Raw genomic sequence first — 20,151 nt, 5'->3', positions numbered from 1 at the left:
TGAAAATATTCATGGCTTCTGCTGTCCTAGACACAGCTTATCTGCCAAGTACTCTAAATTCTATACCCAGTGTTTGCACATAGTAACAATCAGCTCAAAGTTCCAAACCAAGCTTCTACAGATTTAATCAGAAAAAGTAATTACAATTGCGGTACACCACAGGTGTCTAACTCAAGGCCCGGGACAAGATCTGGCCTGCCACATCATTTTACGTGGGCCGCGAAAACAAATCATGTATGTCGACTTCATGTTTCTTACTAAAATACCAAAATTGCAAATTGCCTTTATAACGTTGAGGGAAAGAAAGCTTTTTTTGTTCCTAATGCCCCTTTTCAAAATAAACTGAATAATATTTGATTTTTTTTTTACTGACTTCTTATTTCAAAACTACTAATATGAGGAGATTATACATTAATGGGTATTCACAATCATAATGGCCCTCTGAGGGAAACTACAAATACAGTGTACAGCTCGGAACAAATAAATAGTTTGACACCCCTGCAGTACACCATGGTGGACTGTGAATACAGTCTTATCAAATGTTCAGTTCAGGAGTTCAAATGTAGTGATGTCTCAAATTAGAGGGCGGTTGTCATCTTGTGCTTCAAGTGCAGGTATAGATCCAATGCTTGATAAGCATCAGCTGGAAGATGCATCTGTGACTCCACCATCATAATATTGCAGATGTTGTAGATGTCTGTGACACATGGCACTGCTGGGCGAAATCTGCAGTCACTCCAACACAACTGTACATCAGCTCTGTCCACTGGTGATATCCAGTCATAAGTTGAGTAGGGTTCTGGGAACATGTACATGATTTGGGGATGGCCACTTGGTACCCTGGCATTCTTCGATAGTCTGACGTGTGCATCCCACACACGGATGGTCACATCTAATCCATCCTGGGGGGATGATAGGCTACATTATAGATAGTAAGAGAACACCTAATTATTCAAGTTGTGTGGGTCATTTTGGTTATGTCTTGAGCTAATTCATTTAAAGGTTGCTGTTTTTTTATTAACTAAATGAAAAAAGAATCACATGAAATAAAATGTCCAAGAGCAGAGAATTGGATGTACGGCTTTTGACGTGTCAGCACCATGAACAGCTCCGGACCTGACGCGAAAAAGGACAAGTGTTGTGCTCAAAATACATTGCCGGCCGAGGGTCACTGCACCCTTTATTTGGGGAACGCAAGAGGTCAAAATCACTGAATTGATTGCAAGTGCATCTGAGGTATACTTTCAATACATACTTACATACAAATGTGACTACTTCGTTAATGTAACTGTTGTTGTTGCTGTTGTTGTTGTGGGTCCTTGAGAAATAGGTCTACACCGTAAGCATTTTCATGATATGTTATGATTGCTATTTTGTAGGAGATCACAGCTTTGTTGGTTTCTTTCTAATACTGATGGGCGTCCCAATCGGGTGCAGTGTATTTTTGACACATTAACAGTAGGGAGACCTATGTGGCTTATGCCTCTATGCAAAAAAAAAAAAAAAACACGAATAAAAAAAGAAAATGTTATTTTTGCTTCATTATGAATTATTATTGTGAGGCACTGCGGGGATGACAACAATTAAGAGATTATACAGTCTTCTCATTGGAGAATGTTCAAAATAATTTGGCGCACAATAATTTGAGATGAAAATGGAACATTAAATGACATCTTTCCTGAATTATGCCCAGGAAGCAGAACTGAATGAGATTTCTTTCCAAATACGCCCCGTTGAACAAACCACGGTCCTTCAGATCAGTAAAGAGAGATATGTAGAAATCAATTGATTCCCTTCTGAGGAAGCCCCACCAACTCTCAATGCGCTGATTAGCTGTGCTTTGTGCCTTCGATGTAACTGTCAACACTGGTGCCGTCGTGAATGTTGCAAAGGAGATATCGCTGAAAGTCTCTGACTAACATTTTCCGTGTCCCGGTCGCCTCTGGCAATCCTTGGACTACCACCTAATCTGTGGACTGCCTCCATGTAGTAGCCTCCAACGATTTTTGGGTCACTGTTGATGGTGAACGCATTCCTCCAGATTATTTTCCGGGAAAACCCGTCAATGCGGTCGTTAATACATATACCAAATGGTAATATAATGTAACTGGGACCTTTTGCGAAATAGCTTCGGCGATGGAGGCGTCTTCTTCTTCTGAGTTCAACACCTCTTGGGTCAAATTATTTTCAAATTAAGCGCACCTGTTTTCTTGACGTGAAATCCATCCTCCTTGCATTTTGTGTACATCCACTTGTACCCACAGAGCTGGCTAGATGTTTGTAAATGTTTATGGATAAAATGAACTACACAAGCCAAAGTGGTGTATTCCTTGAGCTGAACCAGACTACAAGACTTCAAAATTCGTTTTAAATGTCTCTCAGACACAACATAATGGTGACGACTTGCAAGTAAAGCAGCAATGTCCTTATAATAAAGTCCCAGGTGAAAATATAACTGAACTAAGTCCTGCACTGTCATTGTCACACAGAAATGCAAACCAAAATGTATAATGTATTATACATGCACACATGAAATGGACTATACTTTCTCATTAGGATGAGAAAGTTTCTCATTAGGATGAGAAAGTTTCTCATTCGAACAAGGTTTCTCATTGTAATGAGAAAGTTTCTCGTTTGAATGAGAAACTTTCCCATTGTAATGAGATTTCTCATGTCTCTCAGTGACGTTGAACCTGGTGGGAAAAAACAAACACAAAGGAAAAGTATACAAACTTTGTGGTGGAGGAGGAGGCCTCTCATCCCGCTTTGCTACATTTGTTGCTTTCTTCACCACCTTGAATGAAGAAGTTATAAGTCCATTCTTCGTAGCCATGTTGACGGGTGATCTTTAACACACAGACATTGGAGCGGCATAAAACTACTTTAATCCAAAACAAGAAATTGTTGTATTTTTGCCATTATTGTCCATAAACCCCAATTTCAAAATATCCAGTCAATGGATTGGACAGACAAATCTCCCCATAAAATAATGCACATCAGCGGAAATCTCCAATGTCAAAATTTGGTCAATTCCATATTTTTTCACAAATCTATACGATTGGTCAGTTTCCACAGTCTTGTTATTTTTACAAATGATTGAGCATCTAAAGCTTGCTTTCTTTGACAATACAATTACTCAGCGAACAAACATGGCGTTTTTTATTTCTTTTATTTTCCTCAAAAGTGATGGTTTTGGAGCAATGTACAAAAAAGTTGTCAATTAACGCCATATAATACATTTAATTTATGAAAAGTTAAAACAATATCTGAGACGGGACTTGAGTCGACTCCAGTCACTGCTATGATGACTTGTGAGTTGACTGTGTGACATTAGCGGAGCGGGATAACTGCTGCCAACAATGCCTCTCTTTTTATAAATAAGTTTATTAATACAGTAATCCTTTGCTATATTGTGATTCACTTATTGCAGATTCAGTGCATTGCCTTTTTTTTTTTTTATTGGTCAGTTAGTGCAGTTACTCACCTGCACATCTCTGATAAAGTAAGCTTCATTGGCTATATGATTTTAATCTGGCAGCAATGACTCACATCAGTTCAATTGGGCTCTTATTCTCATCAGAAAAAGAAACCTTGCTGAGTAATCACATCTCCTAATTTTGGCAAGTCACCAAATTGCTTGAGAAGACAAAGAACATGACTGAAAAGCCGCTGTTTAAAACACAAGCCACGGTCAAGAGTTTTATTAAATAAATTCACAAATACCCACCTGAGCCCGACGAATAGCTAATGCCACAGTGAAGCTCATAACAATAATGACAGAAACAAAAACGAGCAACATTTAGATTGATTTTCTACAACTACAGTACAGTAGTTAAAAACATCACAATAATGAATTCTGTTTTTCCACAATGCTTTTCGCTTGACTAAATTGGCAGGACCGTCATTGTGAGGAATGGGTGCCAACGCTTAAGCCAGGAAATCGCCTGAACACACCATGTCCGCATAGGCTGATGGTCACGTCATTGATGCGGAGCACCCACCTTTAAAAGGGCGTCTGCTTGTGTGGAGTGTATGGATGGTGACCTCAAGCGGACAAATTAAATTACCTGCACCTCTTTAAATAATCACATTTTGGCATCGAACTGTATATATGAAACTTATAAATTTGTGTAATCATCATCTACTTTGCATATTTCATTTATTGTGGGGATTTTCTAGAACATAACCCCTGAAATAAACGACAGGTTACTCAAATGATAGTGTGCCTTGCAGATTCTTACACCATACGGTTAGATACGTTCTAAACTGTAAACAAAGTTTATGAATGAAAATGACACCAAACAGTTAATAAAACACAGCACTTCGTGAAAAGGATCGGAAAGGGCTCGGGTTTACCATGGCAGCAGCAACTCAAAAAGGGGAATCTGCAAATATTGAACTGCAACACTACATGACAAAATCCAAAAGGGCCATGAGAGTCGAGGGCTACACCAAAATGCTAACCTCAGTTGTGTTACATATTAATTCAACGTATTTATTGAAAGCATTAAATAAATGTATTTTAATAAGCAGCTACTTGTTTATATCTATGTACACTGGGTATGGAAAGTATTGGTCTGAATACACACTGCAACCCCATATTGACAGAAAAAAAAAATGCAATTGTTGAAATTTTTGCAGATTTATTAAAAAAGAAAAACTGAAATATCACACAGCCGTAAGTATTCAGACCCTTTTCTGTGACACTCATATTGAACTCGGGTGCTGTCCATTTCTTCTGATCATCCTTGAGATGGTTCTACACCTTCATTGGAGTCCAGCTGTGTTTGATTATACTGATTGGACTTGATGAGGAAAGCTACACACCTGTCAATATTTGACCCTTAGAGCTCACAGTGCATGTCAGAGCAAATGAGAATTATGAGGTCAAAGAAACTGCCTGAAGAGCTCAAAGACATTATTGTGGCAAGGCACAGATCTGGCCAAGGTTACAAAAAAGATTCTGCTGCACTTAAGGTTCCTAAGAGCACAGTGGCCTCCATAATCCTTAAATGGAAGATGTTTGGGGACGACCAAAACCCTTCCTAGAGCTGGAAGTCTGGCCAAACTGGGCAATCGGGGGAGAAAAGCCTTGGTGAGAGAGGTAAAGAAGAACCCAAAGATCACTGTGGCTGAGCTCGAGATGCAGTCGGGAGATGGGAGAAACTTCTAGAACAGGGGTCGGAAACCCAAAATGTTGAAAGAGCCATATTCGACCAAAAAAAAAATAAAAATCCGTCTGGAGCCGCAAAAAAATAAAAGCCTTATAAAGCCTTATAATGAAGGCAACACATGCTGTAAGTGTCTATATAAGTCTACTATCCAAATGACATAATGAGCATTCATGATTAAGTGTTTATTTTTCCTGCAACGCATCCTGGAGAGAATGACGCACCAGATGACTACTCTGCTGTAAAATGGTGTTTTAAGTTTAACTTCCATTATTGATTTGTTATGTTTCATTGCATTTATGAAATTATAGAAATATAAAAGAAAACCGATTTTTTTTTGTCATTTTTGAGGATTAAAAAAAAACAAAATGGAACATGCCTCCTGTAATTTCAGACCTCCCCATGGAAATAAAATGCATTCCTCTTCAATCCTCAATAATACAAACAATCCTCTCTTGCGGATCCCCCTTATCTGGGCAACAGACAGAGTGTAATAAAACACAGCCTGCAATTATAAAAATAAAACAGCAGCCTTTTGAAAGGGTAAGTACTACGAAAATAAGCCCGTTTCATTCCGATGAATAAAATAATGCACAATCAAACACATTAAGGACAGCTATAGCATGCCTTCCCTGGAAATGTCTTTCCACATGACTCTTTTTGTTATTTGACAACTTCTCATTACAAAGCAGACATGTAGGCAAACCTTCCGCGCTGGCAATGAAAGCAAATGATTCGGTCCAAGAACTGTTGAATCCTCAGCTATCTTTCTCTTTTTCCCTTTGCGATCCATGGCCCATCACACACCCGCCGGTTTGTTTGCGACAGCCACCTGGCACGGCGAGCTCAAAGAAGCGCGCGTCGCAGGCTATGACGCAAATCTTCGTTGACAGAAATGTTGAAATTTAATATTTATTCAACACATTTTTACAGCATTGGAAAACGTTAAGAATGTTTGTATCATGTTTGTCCTCCTACAGAAACCACATTAAAACAAAAAATATATTTTTCTCCCCCATCTTTTTTCCATTTTCATTCATTTTTGAAAAAGCTCCAGGGAGCCACTAAGGCGGCGCTAAAGAGCCGCGGGTTGCCGACCCCCGTTCTAGAAAGTCAACCATCACTGCCGCCCTCCACCAGTCGGGGCTTTATGGCAGAGTGGCCCGACCCCACATGGAGTTTGCTAAAAAACTCGGCACAGTGGCCGACTGGTTAGCGTGTCAGCTTCACAGTTCTGAGGTGGGGATAAGTGGCTCAGAGAACGGATGGATGGATGGATGGTCTGATGAGCCCAAGATAGAACTTTTTGGCCTTAATTCTAAGCGCTGTGTGTGGAGAAAACCAGGCAGTGCTCATCACCTGTCCAACACAGTCCCAACAGTGAAGCATGGTGGGGGCAGCATCATGCTGTGGGGATGTTTTTCACCTGCAGGGACAGGACGACTGGTTGCAATCGAAGGAAAGATGAATGCGACCAAGTACAGGGATATCCTGGACGAAAACCTTCTCCAGAGTGCTCAGGACCTCAGACTGGGCCGAAGGTTCACCTTCCAACAAGATAATGACCCGAAGCACACAACTCCGTGACTCTTCTTGAATGGCCCAGCCAGAGCCCTGACTTCAACCCAATTGAGCATCTCTGGAAAGACCTGAAAATTGCTGTCCACCAACGTTCACGATCCAATCTGACAGAACTGGAGAGGATCTGCAAGGAGGAATGGCAGAGGATCCCCAAATCCAGGTTTGAAATCCAGGCGTTTGTTGCATCATTCCCAAAAATACTCAAGGCTGTATTAGCTCAAAAGGGTGCTTCTACTAAATACTGAGCAAGGGGTCTGAATACTCATGGCTGTGTGATATTTCAGTTTTTCTTTTTTAATAAATCTGCAAAAATTTCAACAATTCCCTTTTTTTCCTGTCAATATGTGGTGCTGTGTGTACATTAATGAGGAAAAAAAAGAACTTAAATTATTTTAGCAAATGGCTGCAATATAACAAAGAATGAAAAATTTAAGGGGGTCTAAATTCTTTCCATACCCACTGTATATGTTGTTATAAGTAGGAAATAAAAATGGTAAACAAAATTATAGGTGGTCATTAAAATTAACTTTACAGTTATTTAATCAACATTCACACACACGCACACAAAGTCAACGGCAGGCATTTATTTTTCCAAAGTGTGCTGACATTGAACATCAACCATTAACTTATATTAACTAACATTTTAATCACGGTCAGAATATAGTTTACGTTTATTAAAACAGCAACCTTTTTTTTTTTTGTTAACCAAGGCCGTCAGAAGCGAGAAAGGGTGCAATGGCGATCCCACTCTCCTTTAAAAAAAAAATGTTTTAAATTGATGAAACAAAATAAATGGGTCATTCATCTGTTTAAAGTAATGATGCAAAATTTTATTGAATTACATTTTGATTGATACAACCTCTCACGGGCATCCTCTATTGGGGTTTTTCGGTAAACGATGTATCCGCACGCCATGTTGGGAACAAGTAGAAATGGCTCTAGCCACACAACCAACTATTTTGACAAACATCACCCAAAATCAACTTATGGAAGGGCCATCTGCGATATTCGAGGCAGCTGCCACGACACACAACGGCAAGTGTCGTAGGACCTGGCTCCTCCTAGGCAGCTGCCTTTCAAGTGACATCGGATTGGATTCCTACGCGCCAACGCGCCGTAGCAACCCAGCTCCCAGACATGCCAACATGGTGGCCATGTTAGGGAGGGACATGAAAGGCAATGAATGCATGAGCCATTGTCATTCAGTCGAAACTTGCTCAATTCTCAACCGATTTTCACGAGGTTTACTTTTTTTGTCAATGCCAAAACGTCTGCAAGCAGTACAGAAAATATTTTTACACGTGAAAGGTTATTACCTTGTTGTGATTGTACAGCGTTGTATGCAACTGTATGCAGTTCAATGTGCTGGCATTCGTGTTTTGGTTTTCTCGTCCACACACGTGTAATGCGCGGACGAGTTTGACCTCCCTAGCTTAGCGTTGCCCTAGGCATGAAGCGCAAAACGGGCGTGTCTTTGGCTACCTATTTAGATCTGTGTTTATATATCACTGAAGAATAAGTAGTAGAAGAAGAAGAAGAAGAAGAAGAAGAAGAAGAAGAAGAAGAAGAAGAAGAAGAAGAAGAAGAAGAAGAAGAAGAAAAAAAAGTAGTCGTAGAAGAAGAAGTAGTAAAAGAAGAAGAAGAAGAAGAGATAATAAAACAATATCGAAAACAACTTAACTCGTGAGAACATGGGGGTAAGAATATAACATTTTTATCATTCTCTAAATGGGTATGTTTGTATCCGCCGCTGACTGTCTCTCGAGAGTCACACTCGTGATTGCGCATATTGAGTGCCGTTTGAACCGCCGTTTTCCGTATTTAACTGCGTTCGCGTTTGTTCACCGTACACCACTAATGATGTAGAACAGGTGTCCGAGTTTTGATCACGACTTCGCAACATTTCTCGAAAGAGCAATTACACACGTTAGAAGACTTGGAGGTTTCCCTAATTATAGAAAATGAATGGGTGGATGGTGTAATTAGATTGTGGACGAAGAGAGACATTTCTAGGACGAACGGCTGCCCAGGTCCCTTGACGTTGTTTAAACCCCCCATGATGGCTCATATTTTCCACCTCAAATTTCATGAATTTTATCTACTATAAATTGCTGTTACGTGCTCTAGTTATTCTCGGCTCTTCGTGATTTTTTTTTTCTATGCATGTTTGAGTGGCAAAATAAACCACAGATCACTTGACTGCCATCTGCAAACTCTCGTTTGACACGTAAGCATTTTTATGTATAGCTGGGTGCAATATTTTGTAGCCTTTGGTATGTTGTGTGTAGATAATGATAAACTTGGGACGCAGTTACTCCTTTTCGTGTGCTCTTTATTCGGCCATCTTGGATCACGCAATGCAGCTCTCGTGGTATCTTGTACAACACTACGGCGACAAAGTAGGGGACATTCATTTGACAAAATCAGATGGGAACGTTATACTGTATGTCCCTTCTAATAAAAAAATAAATGGCACGTGAAATAACATCAATACACTTGTGAACGATAGCAGAGCTGTAATAAGCAAATTTAATTGACACTTTAAGAAAATATACAACAGTATGACTTATAGCCATTTTTGCAACTTTATCTGTTAAGTAAACAAAGTTATAAAATTGCTTTTCTGAAAATATAAACGTGACACATAAATGCTTTTGTCACAATTGTTTTGAACAAGTTAATGAACACAAACATAGCTGGTACATTTATCCATTGTCCATACCGCTTATCCTCAGTCGGGTCGCGGGCGTGCTGGAGCCTATCCCAGCGGACTCTGGGCGAGAGGTGGGCTACATCCTGAACTGGTTGCCAGCCAATCGCAGGGCACATATAAACAAACAACCATTCACACTCACAGTCTCCAATCAACCTACCATGCATGTTTCTGGGATGTGGGAGGAAACCGGAGTACCCGGAGAAAACGCACGCATGCACGGGGAGAACACACAAACTCCACAGAGACTAGGCCGAATTTGAACCCGGGTCCTCAGAACTGTGAGGCAGATGTGCTAACCAGTCATCCGCAATTGTTGCCCTTATGGATTTTATATATACAATTTCCCATCAGTTATTTATATATGAAGAATACCTCTTGGCTTGATGGTGTGGCCGTATCTGCTTGTGTATGCAGATCGCTGCTGGTCATTCTGAAGGCTTCTTTATACTAGCGCGGGCGGTGACCGCGCTAATGTCACTGCGGCTATCCAGCCTTTATACTCGAGCGCAACCCCCATTGCGCAGTTTTGAAAATGTACTGCAGTTCTCCAAGTCGTGGGTGTCGCTATGGCTGGTATTGGCTAGGACACCACAGGGAGGAGTTTCCTATGCATTTTTTGGCCATTTCCGGTAGACGTTTTTACTTTCCTTTCCAAGGAACAAAGTCACAACAATGGCGACCCTGGAAGAGTGTCTGCTAGAACAAATGGACCTAGATGACCAGATGATACGTTTAATTATGCTGCAAAATCGATCAAGAAGGTGGCGGCATAGGTGGTATGTGTAACCAAGGGGAGTGCTGAGTACATCATCAAAACATGTGACTAAAACGGACCAATCATGAGAGATGATCTCCACGGCATTCTACGCGCAGCAACAATTTTTGCCGTGTGCACATCAAGTGACACACAAGGGCCGCGTGACTCAATGCGTCGGTCACGTGATGCAGGGTGGGCGCCTTAGGAGTATAAAGAGGCCTTGAGAGTCAATCTGTGTATGGTCCTTCCTCAGCTGGTTGTGGAGTTGTTGCATCACTGGTGTTTGGCTCCATCTGCTGGTCATTCGGTTCAATTGTTTCAAAAGTGTTCCAATCATGGCTTTGGATGAGATGTCTGCGGTTGCGTTTGAGTGTCTGTCCGTCCTGTCTTTGTATGTGGTAACTTCTGGGTGTTTTCAAGTTAGGTCACTATTGCAGGTTTTCAGCATCTGTCTTCCTGCCTAAAGCAGATGGGAGTACCTGGTGGTTGGTGATGCAGAGCTGCCAACCTATAAAAATTCACTTCTCGAAAAATTTGTCTGAATTTTCAAATTTTGTCAAGAACATTTCTGTGAAACAGTCAATCATAATCGTAAATAGATTATGGCTCCAAGCTTTGTCAAAGTGTAATTTTGTTTTTATTACATTAAGCTTGTAATGATGGACGCAGTTGTCTCCTGAATCAAAGTACCAGTATATGAGATTTGGCATTCCATCATCATAAATATCTGCCTCAATGAATTAATTCACCTTTGCCAGTTTTGTTTTCAACCCTGGTTAAAAAAAAAAAACTAACAAAAAAAGACCCCACATCTATTAAAGCAGATTAATCAGATCTCAAATGCCAAAATTAAAACTCAGCACAAAGAAATAACATTGCTGATAGACTGAAGTAGTTTACCGTATTTTCACGACCATAAGGCGCACTTAAGTCTTACATTTTCTCCAAAATGGACTAGGCGCCTTATAATGCGGCGCGCCTTATGTGTGCACCGAGTTCCAAAAGCTATAAATGTTGTTGTGTGATGAGCGGTCCCCTGGACTGACTGGGAGCATTTCCTGCCCACACGCTGCTTACACAGAGGAAAAGTAGAGGAGGCATGCGTCCGTTAAAGGGGAAAGGGTGCGTGTGAAGGAGGACGCTAAAGCCACGCCCCCAGTAGATATATAGTGCCGGTATGTGCATTGTGCAAAACAACATCGCTTTGGCTAAGGACCCCCGAAAATGGCACCTATGAAGAGACACGTTTACGAAGCACAGTTTAAACTGCAAGGTATCAGTTGGAGGAGGAACATGGGATTAGAGCAGTCGCGAGAGAATTCAAGATCTACGAATCCATAGTTCGCAAGTGGAGGAAGCAGGAAAAAGAGCTTCGCCAAGTCAAGAAGACGAAGCTGAGTTTCCGCGGAAACAAGACGAGGTGGCCCGAGTTGGAAGACCAATTCGAGCACTGGATTAATGAGCAAAGAACAGCCGGGAGAAGCGTCTTTACAGTAACCATTCGACTGAGTGCAATAACTCAGAGCTTGCCATCATTGACGAATGAACTCCAACCGCTGGACATCGGTGTAAACAGGGCGTTCAAAGTGAAGTTGCGAGTGGCATGGGAGCGATGGATGACAGATGGCGAACACAGTTTTACTAAGACTAGGAGGCAGCGCCGGGCGAGTTACGCCACAATTTGTGAATGGATTGCGGATGCTTGGGCAAACGTGTCTGCTTGCACTGTTGTTCGAGTTTTCGTAAAAGCCGGCATCATTTCCGAGGAGCCGCACGGCAACAACACTGACTGACAATGACGAGAGGGAACCCGGCATGTTTGGAGAACTTGCCCAGCTGTTCATTTCGGATACAGAACATGAGGACTTTGATGGATTTGTGGATGAGGATTGATTAAAAAAAATAAAATAATAACGCGAGTATATTGTTAAATACTTCAATAAAGTACAACCAAACTCAGTTTTGCTCCTGCTGCCTGTTTAAAAATATTGTTTTAGCGTGCATGCATGCTGCCGTATGTTTTAAGCTAGCGTATGTTTTACCATGCCTGCGCCCAATATTACTGTGCGCCTTATGTATGTGTTAAATACAGAAATAGACTTCCAATGAAGTTTGGACGTTGTGTTAAACATAAATAAAAATAGAACACAATGATTTGCAAATCATGTTCAACCTATATTTAATTGAATATACACTACAATGACAAGATATTTAATGTTCAAGCTGATAAACTTTATTGTTGTTAGCAAATAATTACCTCTTCTCTTGCATGCTATATATATTTCCTATATCCACAATTGCTGCTGAAAAAAATGTCAATTTCCCCATTCTGGGACTAATAACGGTTATCTAATATTACACATTTATCATTAATAGTTTTATACTTTGATCCTGCCCACGTTCTGAAGTGACAACTGCAGTGACGAACTAATTCATTTCCGATTCAGATGCAGCGTCCTGTGTGGACGTATTATTTTAAATTAGTATCTCGAACTGCGTATTAATTGGGCTTTTAATTTTGTTGTTTAAAGTTGGTTATGCCGTGAAAATGTGATTGCAGCCAGACCTACCTGACAACTGCCCAAAAGGGTAACGTGGGTCCCCCTTTCCATGGGCATTCAGTGCATGAATCAGCCCTGAGGTTCACGTTCACTCAACACGTTCGCTGAAGGACTATGCACTGTTGTTGTCACATATTGTAAACTAGGAAAGGCAGGGAGATTTAAAAATAAATAACCAAAGCTAAGTTATCACTTTCCTATCTCTCTCAGGAAGCTCTCGAACACCCGTCTTCGTTTGTGACTCGTGAACATGCGTGTGGCTTGGCAACCGGGGAATGAAATTATATGGCGCGTGCATCAAGCAGTTGTTCAATGTGGACGGACGGGCCCATAATGTCAAGACACTGGATTCCCGCCCCAATATCTGGAACAAGCAGTGTTAGTGCTTAGTGTTAGTCAATTTTTAGTGATTTCTGTCACAAAATACAAAATTTTCCGTAACATTTGGCAGCTCTGGTGATGTAGTGGTTTTACAGATCTGTTGTCGTGTAGCTGTTGGCGGTGTTGACACTCTTGTCTCAGTTTGTGCACAGCTTCCTGAGGTGTGACTTGCGGCTGCAATTGTTTTGACGTAGGCAACAATGAGCGTAACAGTCTACTCATAAAGAGTTGAGCTGGTGACTTTTTAAGTTGTCCACAGGTGTATTCCTATACTCAAGTAGTCTGTCGTACAAGTCACTGTGTCCAGGTGCACCTTTGTCCAGTATGTGTTTTACTGTCTGGACTGTTCTCTCAGAAAGTCCATTACTTTGTTGGTAACAAGGGCTTGTTGCTGTGTGCTTGAAATCCCATTCCTTGGTGAAGTGTCTGAGTTCGGAGTTGTAGCAGGGTCCGTTGTCGCTGATGACAGAAGTGGCGATTGAAGGCTGACTTGAGCTTTGCAATGATGGCAGATGAGGTGCAGCTGTGTAGTCTCCCAAGCAAAAAAAATCTTGCTTTGCTCGTCGACTATGATGATGTGGCTCCTGGGAGTTCTCTGTGCGCAAATACCAAATACTTGCCATGGTCTTTCTGCTGTGGAGTACGATGGCAGCGGATCTTTTGGGGTTTAGCGCTTCGCCTCTCCTGGCATATGATGCATTGTGTGACTATTGTTTATTTTGGTCACTCACCCCTTATGAGTTGCTGTACTTTTTGGGGGGTATTAATACTTGCTTAATTTTGTTACATTTTAGCAGACTTTATCTGAAAATTGTTTTTAGTTTGTCACATATATTTACTTATATAATGTTTATTTTTTTAACCAAGATTTATTTTTCTCTTCAGCGGTCTGGTACCCGGCGGCGATACCAAGAGGATGTAATCTCAGATGAAGAAATTGATGGAAGGAGAATGTTTGATCTGGAGGAGAAAGTCTACAGCCAGAGGTTCAACTCTGATCGGATCATTCGCATGCAAGGAAAAGGTAGACAAGTAATAAGTGCTAATAATAACTAAAAAATTTCTGTGGAAAGTTTTGATGGGCCTGTTGTTTCCTGGAAGTTGGAAAGCTTTTTTTTTTTCTTCTCAAATTTGGAAATACATTTTGGCAGAGGAACGAGCTGTACAGTGTAAAGTTGGACCAGTTTTAATCTGTCAAAAATTTTTACAATTAGAGGTGGCGCCGGGTGATACATCGTGAAGCTCAATTCAATCAATATTTGATTGAAGCTAGATGTGGAAAATGGGTCGATTTTATTTATTTATTTTTCTAATATTCCATTTACCAGCGGGAATAATGCAGCCCTATGGGGGCCACAAGCCAGTGCAAACTGTTGGCCTGTCCCAAGCCCGGATAAATGCAGAGGGTTGCGCCAGGAAGGGCACCCGGCTTAAAACTTTGCCAAACAAATATGAGCGTTCATCGGAAGAATTCTATACCGGATCGGTGGTGGCCCGGGTTAACAACATCCGTCCCCGGCACTGGGAACCGGTGGGAATTCAGCTACTGTGGGTCAAAGATGGAGAGGTGGAAAGCTGGTTCTTAGGCAGAAACTGAAGAGGAAAATCTCGGGAGTTGGTTGACATGATGATTAGGAGAAAGGTTGATATATATTGTGTGTCCAGGAGACCAGGTGGAAAGGCAGTAAGGCTAGAAGTTTAGGGGCAGGGTTGAAATTGTTTTACCATGGTGTAATATTGTTTTTTTATTTTTTATTTTTTTTAAAAGAAGAGTTGGCTAAGAATGTGAAGGTGAAAAGAGTATCAGATCGCGTGAGGAGGCTGAAACTTGAAATTGATGGTGTTCTGTATAATGTGAGTAGCGGCTATGCCCCACAAGTAGGATGTGACCTAGAGGTGAAAGAGAAATTCTGGAAGGAGCTAAATGAAGTAGTTCTGGGTATCCCAGACAGAGAGCGAGTTGTGATTGGTGGAGATTGTAATTGATATGTTGGTGAAGGAAACAGGGTTGATGAAGAAGTGATGGGAATTTTGTATAATCATTCTGGGTATTTATTGGAACTGTTCTAAAATTCCATCTGTAATATTTTAAATTTCTGTCTTTTAGATTTAACGTATGAGTTCATCCAAAGAGGTGGCCTGAGAGACCCAATCATCTTTGAGAAAATTGATGGACTCGGACTTAAGTAAAAAAAAAATCTTGCCGTTTTTTTCTCTACTCCTCTCTGCTCCCCCGCCCCCCAAATGAAGCACTCATCATTTGTTGTATAAAGTAGACATAGTAACATTTTCTTTTCTTTTCATAGGATGCCTGATCCAAGCTTCAGTGTTAGTGATGTCAAGATGTTTGTTGGTAAGCCACAACTTCTTTCACTGATCAATTTGTTGTAATACAAACTCTGTTCCCATTAAAGTGGGGATGTTATGTAAAATGTAAATAAAAACAGAATAATATGATTTTGAAATCCATTTCAATTTGTATTCTATTAAATGGTGTTGTACCAATGAGAGTACTGTACCAAGGTATTTTGTCGTCCAAAATAGCATGGTACCAGTTTTTGTTATTCGTACCGAAAAATTAAAAAGTCATAGTGTCTTAAAGGCCAGTACCAAAAAAGCCGACAGTCAGCCAATGACTGCCTGTCTTCTAACAAGTTGTGTATGCGCGACTGTGTGGGAGCTTGGAAAATGAAATGTCTTCAAAGTTCAAACTGCTGACTAGTTTCTGTGGAAAAGTTGGCACCCGTTAGCGTTAGCCACTGGTATGCAGTTCATGAGGCTATGAGAGCAAAGTCAGTGTTATATGCAGTGGATGCTCCTGTGCTGTTAAAGAGACTCTGCATTTGATGCACATGAGTCAGTGTGACCAGTAGGAGATGGATAGCATGAGACGACTTAGCATGGGTGTATGTCGCTTGGAGCGCTCCAACCCGGATATAGGCTACACTCATCATAGTAGACCACTCTGGAAATCAGGGAGTTTGTGAAGAATAAAAGTCCACCGAATGTAAAAGTAACCCACTTATGATCCAAGCGGAGCAAAAAAGTTCACTTTTTGTGTCGTGGCTCCGTACGCAATGAATGACAAAGTGGGTGAACAATCTATTGTTTTCAATGGGAGAAATCACATGCAATCAAATAAAATAAATACTGCACAAAAGCCTTAAATACACAGTATTAAGTATGAGTAAAGTGTATATAAATGTAGAAATATATATAATGTAGTAATGGATAAAATATTAGACCCCTTGTTTCTTCAGTTTCTTGTTCATTTTTAATGCCAGGTGCAACTAAAGATACTTTTGTTTGGACAAATACTATGATGACAACACTAATAGCACATTAGAGTTGAATATAAGAGATGCTATAAGAGCTATCTAGCTCAAGCCATTTCCCATGGTTGTCTTGATAATAACAAATTATATTAAATAATACAATTAAGATGTTGTATTCTTTATGCCTTTAGTGGTACCAGGTATTATAATGAACAAGAAATTGAAGGAACAATTGTCTATTTTTTTTCATGACTCTACATATCATACATATGCTGCATATACATGTAAAATTTTACAGTCCCCTCCAAAAGTATTGGAACGGCAAGGTTAATTCCTTTTGTTTTTGTTTTATAATAAGACATTTGGGTTTCAGATCAAAAGATGAATATGAGACAAAAGTCCAGAATTGCAGCTTTCATTTCATGGTATTTACATCTAGATGTGTTAAACAACTCTGGACAGATCACTTTTTGTTTGAAGCCTTCCACTTTTCAAGTGAGCAAAAGTATTGGAACAGACATTAAATTAACTTAAAGTAAATAACATTTAGATTGAAGAGACTCAATTTTCCGTAGGTTTGAATGTGAGTGTGAATGGTTTATATGTGCCCTGCGATTTTCTCGCGACCAGTTCAGGGTGTACCCCGCCGCTCGCCCGAAGATAGCTGGGATAGGCCCGTGACCCTAATGAGGATAAGCGGTACAGAAAATGGATGGACGGATAAATAACATGTAATATTTGGTGGCATAACCCTTACTTGCAATAACTGCAAAAAGTCTGCGCCCCATTGACTTCACCAGACTGTCGCATTCTTTATTTAAAATGCTTTTCCAGGCCTTTACTGCAGCCTCTTTCAGTTCTTGTTTGTTTCTGGGGGTTTCTCCCTTCACTCACACAAAACACACACAGTAGGTGTTCAAGTCATCAGCTATTCCTCTTTTTTTTCTCCGCTTGGGTTGATTTGGAAGGTCTGGAGTCCACCGAGTCACACAGACTTCTCCTTGCCAGTCGACTTTTCACAATCACCGACCCCTTTCACGTTAGCCCTTAACGTTAGCATGACCTATTAATTTGTCATACATTGTCAACATTAACATGTACACGTGTTCAACTTACATGGCTTCATTGTCCAACATTTGATAGTTGATAGTTCGTGTGTCAACCATGACATATGGTGCATTCAAGAATAGCTCGAAACTACGTGTAACGATTTGTTGAAAAGGAATTTAATCGTTTTAATGGCTGTAAAATTGTATTTGTGTGTGTAAGTGAGGGGTAGTGGGGCAAATATTTACCTGTGCGTTGTCAGGGCTCTACACTAACTTTTGCAGTGGTAGCACTGGTTGGTCGCACCAGCACATGATTTGGTCGCACCCTTTTTTGGGGGAGATTCATGACCATGCATGCTGATGAGTAGTTGTCTTAATTGGCATGCTATAGTTTTATGAAGTTGAAGTAACTTGAGATTTGGGATTTCCAAACTATTTTCCTGGGAACAAGTTTGTCTGCAACAGGCAGTGGCAGACAACACGTCAATTATTTTATTTACAGGGTGAATTTGTATTTGAAATCATGGTTACACTATAATGAATTGTTAATGGGATGCCTACTTTTTTTTTTGTCTTGTTCGGCTGTTAGGTCAAGCAGAATGGAGGATCTGTATCCCTTTTATGCCTGAACAGTTTTCCTGTGTCACAGTGGAGTTTTTAAGCTTCCGCTGTGGTTTCTTAGTATTATAATTGAAGTTTATTGTGAATCAAGAGTCGATCAGTCGAACAGAACGAAGTTTCTAGAGGGGAGAGAGAAACAAAGACAAAGCACTAATTGTAAACAGGATGAGAAAAGTAAGTCATTACATTATCGACAACAATGAAACATTATATATGAGTGTTGAATGGGGCTGTAGTACTACACCCTGTGAGGGAAGGGCAGGACAAGCTGGAAGAGGACAAGGACAGGAGAAGAAGCATGCAGGAAGAGGGTCGTGAACCTGGCTGTACAACTGAAGTGTAGTGGGGTTGACTATGTGAATTATAAAAGTCTATAGGACGAGAGTATGAGTGAGGGAATACACAAGCAGTTTGCATATTCATGAGTTATTTGTCGCAATAAGTGAGTGGCCCCACATCCAGTGAAAGAGTCCCAGGGGTCTGTGCCTGCGGACACATGCAAGTGAATTGACACTGTTTTACATGCACAAAGACTGACAGAAGTGTCCTGTATTTGCTGTGCCCGCACTGCGGAGGCTGAGCACCCCACCCAATCAATCGAGGGGCATCATCGGGTCCAGGGGTCCACCCGAGAGCAGCCTGGTGGACGGGACACGTCCCACACCAAGGGACCCAATGCCCCCCCCCCCCCCCCCCCCAGCTGCACCAACCCCCACCACCACCATCGCCCCAGATGTGCTGAAACCCGGTCCGACACCCACACCCTCCCAACCCCATACCGGTCCCCCAGGAACCCTTTATGTATATGTTCCCAGATTTGATTAGTAAGAAAAATATATACAGTGAGTGGCGTGAGCGTGTACTAAGTGAATGATTAAGAGGCATGCTTCCTGCAGGTTGGGCCCATCAGGCCGGACAACCACCGATGAAGGGGACTGACCCACACAGACCCGCAGCACCGACCCCGGTACACATTCCCACCAGCCCCCACTACCCGCCCCAGAGTGTGTGAGGTGGACCCCCCTCCCCCCTAAACCAAGCAGGGACAAAAACCCCACAGCAGGCCCCACAGCCCGCAGGGGAAACCCCAGCTCCCCCATGGGAAGAGGACGAGGCGACCGCAGCGGGACGCAAGGAACGGAGAGAAGAGGAGGAAGCAGGCCCAAGGAGTGACAGGGGGCCCCCACCGCCCCCACCAGCAGCCAGGCGGGTGCCAGCTGGCACCGCTCCGCCACCCACGGAACATAGGCGATTCACCATCACACCACCAATACTCCCCGGGAGTTCACCCAAGTGGTCCCCCCGAGATCGGGAAGGAGTGAAGTCCCGCCCCCACAGACGCCGGAACCGCAAACACAGGGCCATCCCTACTCCATGCATGTGTCCTCTCAGATCTAAAATGGTTGGGAAAAGAAAAATAATAAATAATAAAAAAACAAAAACCTCGACAACAAAGAATACAAAATTCAAAAGTTTACTTTCACACTTTGTTACTGTCAAATGGCGTCCTACCCAGGCAAAAGAATCAAGAGTCTAGATTTAGCATGTTGAGAAAAGGTGACCAGCTTTCTGCGTATATATGAAATTGATTTTTTTCGTTCTGCTGATATTTTTTCGAACTCAATATATTCTATGATGAGATTTAGCCACTGTCCATCCATCCATCCATCTTCTACCGCTGGTCCGAGGTCGGTTCGGGCAGTAGCTTTAGCAGGGATGCCCAGACTTCCCTTTCCCCAGCCACTTCATCCATCTCTTCTGGGGGGATCCCGAGGCGTTCCAAGGCCAGCTGAAGGATGGCCTGGGAACGCCTGGACGCGCACCCGTTGGCGATTCACCGACAACGACCGACAAAAACAAAGGGGCACCTTGGACAACACCTCATCCAGCTCTTCCGGGTGGATCCCGAGGCATTCCCAGCCCAGCCAAAAGACGTAGTCTCTTCAGCGTGTCCTGGGTCGTCCCCGGGATCTCTTCCCGGTGGGATGTACCCACTGGGGAGGCGTACGGGAGGCATCCGAATCAGATGCCCCAGCCAC

At 41.8% G+C, this 20,151-nt stretch overlaps 2 protein-coding genes across 7 annotated transcripts in view; one reads left to right on the top strand and one right to left on the bottom strand.

Annotated features, from left to right (window-relative positions):
• Window positions 1–7,837, bottom strand: part of pold4 (DNA polymerase delta 4, accessory subunit) — a 29,791-nt gene extending 21,954 nt beyond the window's left edge. The window contains exons 1-2 of one of the 3 annotated variants that reach the window (XM_061772023.1): window positions 7,612–7,837; window positions 2,734–2,846 (exon numbers count right to left, since the gene is read on the bottom strand). In XM_061772023.1, coding sequence (XP_061628007.1) covers window positions 2,734–2,846; window positions 7,612–7,667 — 169 coding nt within the window. In that variant the 5' untranslated portion in view covers window positions 7,668–7,837. The remainder of the gene's footprint in view (window positions 1–2,733; window positions 2,847–7,611) is intronic. The other 2 variants (XM_061772022.1, XM_061772021.1) reach the window with 2 other exon arrangements.
• A 451-nt stretch (window positions 7,838–8,288) lies between these two features.
• Window positions 8,289–20,151, top strand: part of kdm2aa (lysine (K)-specific demethylase 2Aa) — a 197,333-nt gene continuing 185,470 nt past the window's right edge. For 3 of the 4 annotated variants that reach the window (XM_061772020.1, XM_061772018.1, XM_061772016.1), the window contains exons 1-4: window positions 8,289–8,449; window positions 14,053–14,191; window positions 15,275–15,353; window positions 15,474–15,520. In XM_061772020.1, coding sequence (XP_061628004.1) covers window positions 8,444–8,449; window positions 14,053–14,191; window positions 15,275–15,353; window positions 15,474–15,520 — 271 coding nt within the window. In that variant the 5' untranslated portion in view covers window positions 8,289–8,443. Of the gene's footprint in view, window positions 8,450–14,052; window positions 14,192–15,272; window positions 15,354–15,473; window positions 15,521–20,151 lie in introns of those variants that run through there. The other variant, XM_061772017.1, reaches the window with a different exon arrangement.

The sequence above is a fragment of the Phyllopteryx taeniolatus genome, chromosome 4 (genome assembly GCF_024500385.1).
Source record: "Phyllopteryx taeniolatus isolate TA_2022b chromosome 4, UOR_Ptae_1.2, whole genome shotgun sequence".
NCBI lineage: Eukaryota > Metazoa > Chordata > Actinopteri > Syngnathiformes > Syngnathidae > Phyllopteryx > Phyllopteryx taeniolatus.
The sequence above is the reverse complement of the archived record's forward strand: the minus strand, read 5'-3'. Positions and strand labels throughout refer to the sequence as shown.